General features: G+C 37.7%; 1 protein-coding gene across 4 annotated transcripts in view; it reads left to right on the top strand.

Moving 5' to 3' along the window:
• The window catches only part of DNTT (DNA nucleotidylexotransferase), a 107,648-nt gene that overhangs the window by 74,504 nt on the left and 17,604 nt on the right, over window positions 1–15,540 (top strand). For 3 of the 4 annotated variants that reach the window (XM_080400980.1, XM_080400978.1, XM_080400981.1), the window contains 2 exons: window positions 5,275–5,538; window positions 6,988–12,043. In XM_080400980.1, coding sequence (XP_080257106.1) covers window positions 5,275–5,538; window positions 6,988–7,194 — 471 coding nt within the window. In that variant the 3' untranslated portion in view covers window positions 7,195–12,043. Of the gene's footprint in view, window positions 1–5,274; window positions 5,539–6,987; window positions 12,044–15,540 lie in introns of those variants that run through there. The other variant, XM_080400979.1, reaches the window with a different exon arrangement.

Below are 15,540 nucleotides of genomic sequence, written 5' to 3' on the forward strand. Positions count from 1 at the left end.
GTAGCAGTGGCAATTCTTATAATGTCTGATGTTTCTGGTGTGTATTGTATATCTGTATGTGGATGAGTACGTATGTCTATGTCCCTATCTACCTATCTATCTGTTTCTCTTGCTCACCAGCGCAAATGCTCATGATGTAAAGAGTGAAACATCATTTCTGGACTCTGGTGCTAGCCTGTCCATTGTTGTCAAAACCAGGCTGTTTAGGACATGCCCAGAATTAGACCATTCTGACATACAGGGAATGTCAAGATGAAAAAAGGACCAAGGCAGCCACATGATTATGTGGCAGCTGCAAAGTTTTATATTGCTGATCAAACCTTTGATACCATTTGCTAATGATTTGTCACCCTAACAGGCCTGACTGCTCCTGGGCATCAGTTCCATGAGCTGTTGCACTTTATAGAATTCCACCTGCCTCACCTAGGTAGAGAGTTTTTCTGAACTAACATGCCTAAATCCTATTTTGGAATAGCTGAAGGTATTTCACTGGAAAAACATCCAGTTTCTCTGTATTAAACCATCTCAGAAGGAAATTAAGAGCAACAATGTATATACATTTCAGAAGAACATACTAGATTACATTTAGGGTGGTATAAAACAGTCCTACTTAGCTTTAACAGAATTAATCCCGCTATCAACAATTATGAAAAACAAGAGTTTATAACATTAAAAATAGGATAGGATTTAATTTAAAATTACAATGAATTCTAATGAATGGATTGATTTTTCAGCTATTGATTTCATATTTTTCTAAAACCTCACACTTTTCCCCAGTTTGATCATGGATTTACTCCAATATCAATGCTATTGATGTGCCAGCACTCAGTCTGTTTAAGTAAAAGTGCGTAATCATTCTAAAGAGGGAAAATTGTTTGTGGGTATTAACATAACTTCCCTAAAAACATACGTTTGGTTTTGATGGTGTTGTAAATTTGAGAAATGAAAATGTCCACATTTTAAAACTTGATTGTGTAAACAAGGTCTACAGCGCTTTATGGTGCATAGATCAAGCTGAAATTTGCAAAGAACTGCAGATTCCCTGACAAAGAGTAATAAGGAGGCTGCTGTTCTGCAGCTAGCTGCAGCCAAACCTTCACACAATCTTCATAGCTGATGGCCCCTCCAGACAATACTTTTCCAACATGTACAGAAGTGCCATTTCAGCTTTACGTTATGAGGTAATGGTGATGTCCAGTGCCTAATCAAATTAGGTTAATTGGAAACATTATCCCATTGGATATGACCTAGGCTTGGGCTCCTATTTAAAGGTGATATCCTGGCTTTGAGTCAGGTTTCAACTGCTTCTTGAACTCAGCACTTGTGTAATTGTTGCCTAATTGCACTTTTTTTTTTAAGCTGAAGTAGACACTTCCAGTGGTCTTACATACTCTCATGCTCTTCTTATTGGCTTTAGAAATTGCCCAGCCAAAAAAACTATGAAAAAACATCACAGAATAACCCAGAGAGACATAGTCCTAAAATATCTTTCTAGTCACATTTGCTAACTGTGGCCATCTTCAAATACTTAAAATGTATTCACGTAGAAGACACGGCCTAGTCAGCAAAGGAAAGCAGTGGTGGGTAGGCTCCAATACTGGGTTGTTGTAACTTCTTCATGATTGCTTGATGTTAAATCTTGGGGGCCCCAGGGAGTATTCCCTTCAAGTTCCTAAACATGAAAATAGGATGAAGGGAGAAAAGAGAGAAATGACCCATCTTTAAATGCTGTGGTTTAACAGGCAGCATTTGTACTCTTCAAGTAGCTGAGAGATCTCAAAGGGAGGACCCTTAGTAAGTGTGGTATCCTTTAGATAAAGGGAATTTCTTAATTTTTAATGTAAGCGATACAGCAAAGACTTACATGTCAAATTTGCCATTTTCATTTACAACTATATATTCCTTTAATCAGTAGCATAGCTGGAAAAAGTTTCTTAGAAAACTAAGAAAAGCTGATGCATAAGAGTTCACCTGTACGATAATAACACAGCTAAGGCTTATTGAAGCAGAGGATACAGTGTATGACTAGAAATTAAAAATGAGCATCTTAAAAGGCCTAAGCATGTTACGTCAAGGCCATGTTATCTGTTACAGACAAACAGGTAATACATAATTGTATCCCCTCAAGAGCTTATAGGCTACAAATCCAAGTGTGGGGTACTGGTGGCCATGTGTGACTGTCCCCATATCTCACTGAGTCAAAACACTCAGTGCTCATCTGCTTGCCTGTGAAGAGAGAAACCACTGCAGGCTGTGATATTTTGCTGGATTTCTCAAGTGATCAGAAACAAAAATTCTATTAAGACTTCCCACCTACAGTAGGAATTCCATTCCTTTTGTGGTCCATCTAAAGATGGGCTTTAATTCCTGGTTTCCTGTCCCAAAACTGAGGAGATTTCATTTGAACAGATGACAAAAACACTGATTAAAACTGTGGCAAATGTGCAGAACTGGTGATCGGAGCACACTGTCTACAAACACCACATAGGTACTGGAAATGCAGACATTTGGAACTATAAAATAAGACTTTATCAAAACTTAATATAGTTAGGATTCTGCCTAAGGAAATAAATTATTCAGATTTATTCTGGGATATGCTGTGTAATGCCCCAAATCTCAAAGAGCAAAAAGGAAAATGAAGCACAGATAAGAAAGTACTGATGAAGTAGTTAGAAGATTTTTATAGAGAATGGGAAGAATGTCAGTGCTTAAACAAAGCTTGAAGTCATCAATTAATAGTCAATGACCAGTGAGATTAAAAGCATTTTTTAGCATGAGGAAGACAAAATTAACCTGAAGGCAGGCATAGTTTCATCAAAAAGAGTGAGATAATAAGCAGTTATACATTAACATTCAACAGCTGTTTTGAGTCTATGTTTGGAAAAAGTATCAGTGCCTTTTGACGTTGGGGTAAAATTAAGAAAAAAGTTAGTTGGATGTAAGAGAGCACCTGCTAAAATTAAGTGTGTTCATATCAGAAGTCTGGGAGTATCTAATCTGAGAATGAGCTACACAAGTAGCTTTCTCGCATTAGTTCATAATAAATCAAAGTTGGGAAAAATTTCAAAGAAGTGAAAGAATGTGAATGCAAGTCAAGTAGTTATCATTAACAAGGTTGGCCCAATAACCCATAAAACAGCCTGTGACTGATTCCCAGTAAAATAACGGGATTGTTAATTTAGAACTATCATCAGTGAAAACCTGGAGGCTGAAAATATAAGAATACCTATCAGTGTCTCTTCATGGAAATCATCTCTTATTAAGTGTTTTTGTTATGCTTTTTTTTTTTTGTCATATTATAGCTCTGAGCAATAAAATTAATTTTATTGCTGTATTCTCCAAGGTATTTAACATATTATCATGTAAATTTACCACACTTGTGCTATATAAAAGAAATAACCAAAACCTGGTGTTTAATATGGAGATATTAAAAAAATCAGTTCATTATCACCTCTGTTCATAAGAGGTCTGACCTGGAGACCATTATAGTTAACTGTTGACAGCCATCAAATAAAACCACTTCTATGCACTTAGTTCAATATTGCAATTAAAAAAAAAATAAACCACACAAAACCCAAACCCACAAAACTGGTAGGATCCTTTACTATATATTAAGGGATACATCAGCTACAAGTCATGAGGCATTCTTGGCCATGCTTTTTTGTGGTGAGACTAGTATAAGAATTACTAGTCCAGAGGAAGGAGAATTAAACATTTGACAGACTTCAAAGAAGAGACAAAAAATTGATCCAAGGATCTAAATCAATGCTGATGATGGAAATTTTAAGAAACTGAGTCTATTCATCTCATCATGGAGAAATGTGAGAAGTGGGTTTGATCAATGTGTAGGTTTAAAGAAATGTAAAAGGAGATATGAAAAGACATGTGATGGTTGTAGGCTTGTTGATCTTGAAGATGAAAACTAATGAGCTTATCTAGTCAGAACATGGAGTTAGTAGGTTCAGCTTAGTAGTTTTCCTTCTAGTAACGATAATTACACACCTGGTAGACTATGAAGAAAGTGGTTTTCATCATGTGGAACCGCTCTCAGAACACGGAATCTTTTTACCATCTTGAGCTCTCCTACAAGAGGTGGCATCAGTGACGCTGAGCACTGTTGAATTCTCACATACCAAGCTCCATTTCTATTCTTAAGACTCAAGGATGACTGAAGGAAGCACTGTGGTGGACAGTACCTGCTTTATTTCTTTGTTAATGTGTATTTGATGCTTTGTATGCTTTAAAAGGGATACGCTGGGCAGCAGACAGAGGGAGGCTGCTCCTTGCGTTGTCCCAGGTGCTGTGCTTTGGGTGATTAGTGGTTTTCTGGCTGGTGAGGGGACATTACACTTTACCTGAGGGCAGCTGAACCTGCAGAGCTCTAAGAAGCTTTGGGAGTGCAGGGCAAGTCTGAGATGTCCAGAAAATGAGTAGCTTCCAAAAGCTGCCTAGAAATGTAAAGAACAGGCACAGAGACAGGCTGGAGGAATGACAGAAAGATGCTTTTCCTAAGGGCCTAGGAGGGATAGTGCAGAGTTCACTGCAACCGCAAGAGCTGTTAAAAGGTTGCTGGCTACAGAGCAAGGCGGGAAGCAAGCACTGCCTCTTCCCACCCAACCCTTCCTACAGTGCTGGTTAGAAGAAATTAATTTACAATGCTCTATTACTTCCATTTTTCTTACTCTGTATGTTTTTATTATAAAAACAAAATTTTGTTTATCTTTTAATAAAATCTGTCTCCTGAGGATCAGCAGTTTTTTGGTGCACTCCCTTCAGACGTTCCTTTGGTGTACTCCTCTCCTATCTCTCTGGAGACTCCAGACCTTGTCACAAGGAAATCTCACACAACAGACACAGTCCACATGCACTGTTTGGAACCTGTCAGCAAGACGGTGCACTGGACTAATTTGTTTTCCTAGATGCCTGCCACGTGGGAAAGCATCAATCCTTTCTCAGAAATTTCTGTTGATGTAACTACAAAAAGCTTAGGAGGAAAGGCTGGTGGGGAAGAATTGCAAATACTGTCTTAGTACCAGGCAGGACATGGCCACTATTATATGAGTACCCCTGTAGATTTCCCCTCAAAGGGTCTGCTAATATTATTCCAAAAGCTGCAGCTGTTTCAAGTCTCTGCATAGCCCAGATTTGGCCCAGCACAGTTCTCTGTTTACTGAAACTGCATTTTACATGAATTTTTAAGACAGCTGTCTAGAAACTCTGGAACAGCAGTAAAACCAGTCCAGCAATTCAATGTGAGTAATGTCTTCTCTTTAGGGTTTACTCCTATACTGTGATATGGTTGAATCAACATTTGTAAAGGAGCAGCTACCAAGCAGAAAAGTTGATGCCTTTGATAATTTTCAGAAATGTTTTATAATTTTGAAATTACATCAGCCAAGAGTAGAAAACAGCAGTTACAACACATCGAAAAAAATTGATATGGCAGAAGTCAAAGACTGGAAAGCAATCCGTGTGGATCTGGTCATAACCCCCTTCGAGCAATATGCATATGCTCTATTAGGCTGGACAGGCTCCAGGGTAAGTAACCAGTACGGTCTATGTTTTCTCAGCATTGATAACCTATTTTTGCTGCTGCAGGACTGTTCAGAGTTCACAGATTTTAAAAAAATGTTCCTTCTCTCCTTATGTCACATTTTATGCTGTCATCAACCTGTGATTGTAGGTTGGAGCTGATGTGCTCATCAGTGACATTTATGGATGCCTCTCTAGATGAGTTAGCATCTATTTTCTTTGAAGCTTAGTGTTCAAGTTCGTGGACTGGAGAGTGAGATTTTCAGTCAGTTGCATTGTCTTTTTACATCATACTAGTCTTAACAAGCAGTTTTAATGGTTACCAAGTAGAGAGAGGGTTTGGAAAGCATCACAGAATTTCACAGGAAATTAAAAATTTGATGAAGAGATGTTCTGAATTGGAAGTTAATTTGTTTTGTAGGAAATTGAAAACAATTTAACACCTTTCTTTTGGGATTAGATAAAATGTTTTGTTGCAGTTGTATTTTGAGTGCTTTAAATTGTAAAAATTTGGAAATTTTTAAAATTTACACATTAATTTTGAACTACAATAAAATACGTTTTGGTTGATGCTTTAATAGGTTAAGAAAACTTGAAATGATAGCTACTTCCAGAATAGACACTGTAGCCAGTGGGTATAATAGTATAATATAAAATAGTACAGTATTTTCAAAATAAAAAATTCTATCTAAATGCAAACTCAAAACTTAAATGATTAATCTCTCTCCAGAGAGAATTATTTTTTAATCTGTTCTACATGCTTGCCTTCTGATGTTCATTTTCTTAGGGAGTGATGACATGGTATAACAGAGATCTCCTGAGCCTGCTCTGAATGGTCTTTGCGATCTAGAAGTAGTACAGATGCATTGCACTCTATTCTACTCAGGTTAATTGGAAGCAGGATATTTTAGACTAGGTTAAATGTTGCAATTGATGTGTTCTCTTGCTGAGCTGATGAGTTACTTCAGTCACTTTTCTTTTTTGAGATAATAAATTGTATTTATTTGGACCTTGGGTTGAGTTCTGCAGACTTTGGTGTCCTTATCAAGGAAGTGTTTGGCTGCTTAAATGCCTTTCTCTCAACTCTGTAGGTGGGTGTCTATGCTAAAATTGGAATTTGTGAAGCCCTTTGGTTGAGTAGACAATGACTTGCTTCTTTCCCTGCCTCACTCGTCTCCTATTCCCTGTTGAGATAATTCACCTGCAGCCTGCGGGAGCCCATCGTAGGCTTACTTTCTTGTACAGTGCCCGACTGTTCTCATACTAACCAACTGAAATGATGGACCATTGCCTATCAAAACATTGTCTTTTCAGATGAGTCATTTTTTTGGACTATAGTCTTTTAATAGAGGTAATTTTTACATGTTAGTTTGTTATTTGGCTTGCTGTTGGAACAGTTAAATGATAACAATTTTGGTTTGTCAGAATTGCTGATATTTACTCTATCTTTTACAGCAATTTGGACGTGATTTGCGGAGGTATGCTACTCATGAAAGGAAGATGATATTGGATAACCATGCCTTATATGACAGGAGAAAGGTACTGTTTATTCTCAGAAATAAAGCTTTTGTATTTTTATTTATGAGTCTGCAAGTTCAGTTAATTTTTTATATTCAAGTATATAGAATATTTTGGCTTGATTCTCTACCTATTATGTGGTAAGACAGTCCCACTTTCGCAACATTTAGTTTCACTGAGATAGCCTGATTAAATCTGAACAAGTAAGTCCAGAAATTTTTTTTGGCATTACTGAGGTAATTTCTGAAATTTAACAAGAAACATACATTAGACAATGGTATTTGAAAGGAACTGTGCAACCCTCACAAAACTGAGAACAACCCATCTGCAAGTATTTGAAAAAAGCATTTTACTGTCCCATTTCAGAATGAAAGGTCATTTCTGTGTCCCAGACACAGTTTCAACAGGGATTGTGCTGACACATCGAAGGAAGAAAGGATATTAAATGGTACAGGCTCAGCTAGAAGGCCTGAGGAAGTTTTTGTAAGGTGTGAAACTAAGTGGAGATCAAGGATCATCCTGCTTTTAAAGCCCTGCATTGAGAAGTCTATGTGGAGTTCTGTTTAGTCAGGCTTGCCAGTCTTGGTAGTAATTGGTAGTATTTCTAGTCTGAATGCTCTTGGCTGCAGTTATACTGATCTCTGCATTTATCTGTCTTAATGTCTGTATTTGTATTAGGCCATTTTAATAATAAGCAAAAATCAATATTGAAGATGTTTATTGATGTCGTTATAGGGGAAGGCAAAAGTACCATGTCAAGATTTTACATTAATCTTTCCTGTATATTCCTTTTAGAATGGAGATTGCTTTTAGCATCTCTACTTACAGGCAGCATTGGCTCATTCTTTGTGAGATGCAGCAGTGATCTAAGCCCCTCACTCCATTTCAGCAGTCTCCATATGTGTTCGTCAGGCTCAGATGCTGTAACATCCTCAGTTGACATAGAAACCTGGGGAAATGATCGGGCTAATGATCCATTTAGTCAAATATCCTGTCTCCAACAATTGTCAATACAAGATGCTTCAAAAGAAAATATAAAATCACATAATAGATAAATATGCTATCCAATTTCTAAGGGAGGGGGAAGTTTCTTCATTAACTCAGGGATGATGTCAGTGTCTTTCTGCCTGTCTTTTATATTTTAAAAACACTCAAAACATAAACTCTTTGCCTCAACATAATATACTAAATGTTATTATCTGTGAGTTAATATGTGCTCTGTTAAATAGCTTTTTGGGTGTAACAGATGACTGCACCAGGGAAATACAAAGAATTTAAGAAATGCCACTGTTTTTTGTGTGCAGCAAAATTTGCCTGAATGATGTATAAGTGTATATCATTATATCTGCTGCTTTTACCCAGAACCCTGAGGCATTCAGTGATGCAAGATGGACACTGTTCATTCATGAACAGCATCAATCAGTATTATTTTTCCTTTATTGTGTTTAGGCTTTATATCTGATGTACCATTCAAATCCTTCTGGGAAAGAAAATGTGAGTTTCCATGTTTATTCCATTGGACTAGCTAGGATGTTTCGCAGATAAATAAGTTTGTCTTCACAGTGTCCTCTGGGAAGAAAGATGCTCTAGTCTTCCCAAATTTTCAAGTAAAGAACTGAGGCAGGGAAAGATTTAATGCTCTATAAATCTATTAATTTGAAGGGCCCCCTGTTTGCAGTGTCTGGCCTGAATGTTTTCCTGTTGAGTATCTGCCTCGAGACTCTGAAAAATACATAGAAATGTGTGTATCCATGACATGTTTCCCAAAGCCATCAGCTGTAGCTGTAACTGAATCTCCAGGAACTGAATCTCTTACACTTCCTCACTGCACTGCCCAGAACTGGAGAAACAATTAGTGAGAGGACTGAGGAAGAAGACTTATGAAATTTTCCTTAGTACTTATTACAATGCAGGAATTCTGTGACAAGAGTAAGGGAAAGAATAATATCCAGACCTTCAGGGCAAATTTCAATTGTCTTGACCATGCAATCCTTGATCTAGGACTTCCATATATCAAATGAAGGACATGAATGGATCAATTATCCCTTTCTTGGGGGACGACGACTCTGTTTTCAACAGTCTATCTGTTGTCATCCTCCCCTCCAGTAATATCTAATAATATCCCTTTTCTCATTTCATCCCAGAAACAGCCAGTTTACTTGAAATTTTATTTTCTGTTGCAAAACATGGACATAATACAGACTTCAAAACAAGAAGTTACATTAACCTGTTGACACAGCAGAATCCTGTTCTCATCTCTGCTACATTCTCAGAAACAGCTAAATTACGTTAGCTGAAATTTTCCACAAAGAATGAAAATTCTAAGGCAGAGACACAATATGAAATCTTTCAGACCAGGCAGCACTGAAGTTACAGTCTACTTAAGAAAGGGTATTTTATCAAGTAGTGTCATTCTAACAAGAAGCAGGGAGATGCCACCCCCCCCCCCCCCCCCGTGACCAAGTGTTCTACTATTTATAATCTAATGTGTTACATTCAAATATTTTTTAAATTATTTTTAACTTTGCAATTTTGTATTAAGTTATTCCCATAAAGGACATTTTGAACAAAAAGCTTTCCACACTGCCACCCAGTGTGTGATAACGTCAAGAATGTGCATAATACAGCAATGGTGTCCGTAACTGTGAAACTTGGATGGTGACCCATAGTGGAAATGCTTTGCAGTAAGTTGTGTGGCTGCCAAGATGGATTAATTTTTAGGGTCAATCAGGTTAGCAAGCTTAAAATCAGTGATGAAACGAATTAGTAACTTTAGTGCTGTTTCAGTGAACATATACCCAATTCGTGAAATGTTTAGAGGGTTTTTTTCCTTGGTTTAATTATGAAGACTAGAGAATCTTCTTTACTGTAATTCTAGTGCTTTCATTCGAAAAAAGGTTGACTAGAGAGGAACATTAAAAACATGGATGTTTTATCTGTACCATCTCTTAAATTTAAATTGGAACATGAACACATGTATTTCATAAGGACATTTTTCCTTGTGGTAGGAAATCTTAATTTCTCAAAGGAAAGCTTTTTCAAAGCTAAAAACAATCAGGAAGCAGATATCCCTTGTGCAAGCTGCTCAGGATCACTCAACACAACCTTAATTAAGGTTAATTAGGCACCATAGGTAAAAACTGAATCACATCTTTTCCATATTTCTCTTGTTGATGGAAGAGAGGTTACCTGATGTCACTGGCTTTGTTCAGGCAAAGTTCCATGCGTGACTCTGTAACAGTCACTGGGGAATAATTCAGGAGCTGGGCCAAATCCTGTCTGCTTCATTCCTCTTATTACTCTGTGTGTGTGTGTACAGCAAAAGGGATAGAAAGGTCAAAGAGAGTCAAACTAATTCTCGATCCTGATGAAGACCAAATCCTTTCTTTGAAAACGCTTGTTGTTACTTTAAATTTTGCAGGCTGGTATAAGTAGTTAATAAACCATGCTATAGCATATATACTTTGATTTTTATTTTTTTTTTTTTTTTTTTTTTTTTGTGTGGAATGTAACTGTGCCTGTAAGAAAGTGTCTTTCATTGTAAAAGAAAACAGTTTCCTGGTTTGCTCTGCGTTCCAATATATAATTAGGTATACTTTATTCTTCCACATTAATATTTATCAGCCCTTTGGCACTGAAGTTTCCAGTGTGGCCCACTGCCTGAAATGTGATGTGTGTCAGAGAATCCCAGATTCCAGCATTCAAGGGTTTGCATCAGGAGAGAATCCTGGTTACTTTAATGTATTTCCAAAGGGATTCTGACAGGAATAGGGAGCATTAACACAGCAGTTAGGAATCAATTACATAGCTTTGCAGAGGGGAACAAAAGGAAGAGATATTTCCTCCAGGGACTCATTACAAAGTTACACTATGAAATTGTTCCTTGGCCTTGATTTTTATTTTTGTATTTTCTAGTGTGATACTTTTTCATATATTTGTGGGTTTTAGAAAACAGTGTGCAGCTATCAAACTAACAACTTTTTCTGTTCAGTAATAAGAAGGGCATTTTGTAGATCTTCTTTTGGCAGGAAAATTGCGACAAAAAAATTTGAAAATTTGCTACCAGTTACCTGTCAGCCTCTTTTTCATAAAAAGATGAGTGGATGTCCACATCTGTGCCTCTTTAGAACTGTGTCCTAAAGCTATGCAAGTCAGCCCCTGTGTATACCAACTTGAAGTATGACATTTCTGTGACTTACATCAGCTGGAGATCAAACCTTACAATGATTCCCACACTTATGGAACAATGGAGTTTGTTAATCAGCCATCAGGAAGAAAAAGAAATTGTATATTCCCTGTTTCTTCTTATTATTGCTGTTGCACTGATTACAAATGGCACGATACATTTATGACACAGGCCAATAAAATTCTCACTGCAAAACTTTCCTGATTCGTGAATGAACAATATGCTCTCTAAGGAAAGTAGAAGCTTTTGTAAATAAGAATTACATTTTTCTGTGTGAACCTAAGCCTCAGATCAGCTGAACAATAGGCTCTTCCTTAGAAAAATGAAGGTCTTTAAGCTGCAAACCATGGTATCACTGGTTGCTTTTACACCCCTCTGTGTTGGATTTGGGGTCATTTATCCCTTAACCCACTATAAAGAGGTTTTGCTTACAATGTGCATTGTGTCTAGACTTATTTAAGGAGCTAATAAGAGTCTAAGCACTGACCTCTGTTATGTATTTATGTAACGTGGTCATCAGTTCACTGTCTGAACTGCAGGTTTTAGTGTGAATGTTTATATACAGTTTGCCACATACTGAGATTTGAAGGGTATTTTCTTTGCAATGATTGAAAGTTTGTGATGTACTAGAGCAGCCGTTAGCAAGTTTTGACAATGTCCTGACAGCTTTTTAACTGAGTGAACTGGAGGGGAGATCTAGTGGATCTAACTAAAGAAGATACAGCTCTAAACCCTGTTTTATTTTTAAACAACTGTTTTTAAGCTGAATAACTATCATCTGCTTGCATGAGAATGCAATAAATGCGTGTTTTATTATGATTTTTAAACTGATTTTTTTAAGTGGTTGGCAAACCACAGGCTTTCTGTTCTTGAAGGAGCAGCTGTCCTTGAAGTATGAGTGCTTCTCCGCTTTTACAGCGTCAGCAACCTGGAATAAGGTTCAAGAACTGCAAAGGTTCTTGGTTGCTCCTTTACCAAACTCTGGTGCTGTTAGCTAGAGTCGTGTGTCCTTGTCATGCAGAAGGGTGCTGTGGAGAGTGTCTGAAGCTGGACTCTACAATACTGGATTCTTGCACTCTTCTTCAAGAGTGTGGGTAAGACTTAATGTCTTACTGTTGTGCAGTGTCCAAGGTCTGAACCTGGAAAAGTGCACAGCCAAATCACTCTGAAATTCCTGTGTAAAATTTTGCACATACTGCTGGTGTTTTGGTTCAACAGAGAAAACAATCCAGAACAGTTGTTAACATGTGTGGAAGGCATTCATATGTCTTAATGAGACTGTTGTCTCATGAAATGGCTCTCAGATTCCAGTGTGTGCTTTTCTCCAGTAAGAATATTACTTAAGGAAAAACTTCCTTGTTCTCCAGAAAATGAAATGCTATGGTCCAGTTGGCTTATAAACTTAGCATCATCTTTAACTTTGAAGTTTGCTCCACCATAAATCTAATGTCTTATTATCCATCTGTATGCTTCAAGCCTTTACTTTGTCTCTATGATTAATCTCATCCAAGTCTCCATTTCTTCTTAATTTGACATCAATTCATTCAGTTTTGTGGATCTCAGTAATGTTGTAGACTCCAATGTTGCTGCCTACTGTCTCCTGGGTACCACTAATACCACTCCAAAATCCAAGAAATGTCTGTAAAAAGGGTGGCTGCAACTTAGTCGTGTAAAATGTCCGTTTGAGTAGTTACTTTCCTTACCCCAGTATGGAAAGGATCCAATAGGCCCTTGTGAGTTACCTAGAGAGCCACTGTAGGTCTGGAAGACATAAGCTATGTCTTTCTGCTGAAACTGAAATTAAATAGTTTTAAATATAGCTTAAATTCCAGACTGTAAGCACTAAAATGAAATTCAAGTTCCAAAAATTTCATCATCAAGAAAAGCTGTGGTTTTAATTTAAGCTGATTTTGTTTCAACTTCTGTTGTTCTGACATTTGCTGTTAGCTGCTCTTTGGCACTTCTGCAAAATCTCTTTTTTTTTGCTTGTTACTCTTAAAATTCCACAGGGACATAAATACGTTGGATTTCTTTTTTCTTTTTATTTTTTTCCTCTTTCTTTCTGATTCCATGTCCCTGGGTGTTATCTGAAATTGCAGCTTGCAGTTCATAAATACCAGACTGCTGTGATCCTGTTCTTCCTCATGGCTCATCCATCTGAAGATCCAATTCAGATACCCATTCTCTGTTATAAACAGCTGTAGATTCACTGCAGTCTGGCTGGTTGAAGCTCTCTCTGCTCCCTCTGGTTCTCTATGTGTAATCACTGGACATAAAAAGTATTACTTAAGCTTCTAAAAAACCTGACATGTATGGTTGTTAAGACACTATGCCTGTCACTGGTATCTGAAGTGTTTACATTGATGACTGTGAAGACAGTTGTCCCACAAACCTCCGTTCCCATTAAGGAAACACAGCCTAGATAACTGTTAGCATTTAAAAGAAAGGTTGAATGAGCAGGCTGAAAGTAATGTGTTGTTTTATCAGTTAGATTCTTCAGGGCTGTGCACTGTCCAGGGACTGAACCTGGAAAAGCCCACGGCCAAATCACTCTGAAATTTCTGCTCATACTGCTGGTGTCTTGGTTCAACAGAGAAAACAATCCGGAACAGTTGTTAACATGTGTGGAAGGCATTCATATGCAGATTGGAAATAACATCTGGAGATGACCTACTCTATTTGTGCCTTTTCTTACTCTGCAGTAGGTCCATTCTTGCCTAGTACCTATGTCTTTTCTCGTATCACTTTGTAACAGGGCATCATGTCAGCCATAGGATCGTGTACCGGTTCAGACGTGATGTCGGAGGGCATAGTCAAACAGATTTCAGGTTTTCATGTTCTCTGAACATTTTCTGATCTCTCTTTTAATCCTGAACTTGTGAAAAGGCAACATGAGAGGGAATTTTGACATTTAGCATGAAGTGGCAATTGTGTGACCAAAAGAGAGCACACACATCATTGTAGTATGGCCCGAGAAAGGTATAGTCCAGAGGTTTGATTATTAGCTTGCAGCTTGGGTCACGCTGTAGCCAAATTTTCTCTGTATGTTCAAGCAGGTCATTTAACTTTCCTTGATCTCACTTCGCAATAGTAAAACCTAATTCCCACAATGCAAAGATGCAGTAAGGGTAGGTAGTAACCACTGCAGAAAAAACTAGTTCAGTTTAATGCAGGATTTTGATCACTCAGCATTTTCCTTTCCCTATAACTGGGAGAAAGAACAAATGTTTAATGAAGAATTTTGATCGTTCAGAATTTGCTTATTCTCTTAATCAGAGGGGAAGTCAAAATGTTGACACTTTCTGCAAAGGGAAATGCTTTTTGAATCTCAGCTTTGGAAACAATGCGCAGATCAGACTGTTCCAAACCTCAGACAGCTCTTTGGGCTGCAAGTGCGGAGGCACTCGGCTTGGCTGGCTGCTCCAGGTGCATGGAGCCAACAAGCTCCAGGGACCCTGGCTCTGATGTAATTAAAATGACTTATTTGAACTCAGGCTCCCAGTTAGCCTGTCAGGCAAGTTGTTGAGAAGACGGGCAAGCTGGCCGGAGCTCAAATAAGTGTAGATTTTTTAGAAGTGCCTAGTAAACTGGGTTCTGTTGGATTATTTTTTTTCAGGGCAATATTTTGGTAACTATGTCATTTTTATGGAACACCCAGGTTTCAGTGAGTAAGAAAATTTCAACAAAACAAAATTAATTAGTGTTTTGCTGAATAGATCTGTTCACAAGGCAGTGGGATATTATGTTTGTGTGCCTACACACATCTTAAGTAGAAATATTGTTCCTTAGGACTGTCTTTTCTCTGGGAAACTTGGGAAGTTGCATTCCAGTGATTCCTGGCCACCAGAATCCATATATCATGTTACTCTGTAGAGCTTGGCATGAGGATGCCCCAAACATAAGTACAGAAGATGCTTCTGAAAGATCTTCTGTGCTATGCAAAGAGCAGCCCTACCACTTACACCATGGATAAATTTGAAGTTTTAAAATGCAGGATTTATCAACCTTTTTTACTCTTACTTCCTAACTAAACTCCCTTATTTGAATTAATTGAAAACTAGTACCATTGCCAAATACTTCAGAACCTGTATTGTCAGAAAATAAGCTGCTTTTTGGTGGTTTACACATTTTGGTAACTCTTTGGAAACTATTCCTTGTAGTTATAGTAAAGAAGGACATTCAAAACTTCCTCACTGTCCTTCGCATAGTTTCAGCTGCAGTGGGATTCTGTATTGCTCTTCCCTTTCATGCAAGGTGTACTCACTATTCTTGATGCCATTTACTGTTCAGCAGTTACTCAGAGC

This window comes from Falco punctatus, assembly GCF_963210335.1.
Source record: "Falco punctatus genome assembly, chromosome: 9".
NCBI lineage: Eukaryota > Metazoa > Chordata > Aves > Falconiformes > Falconidae > Falco > Falco punctatus.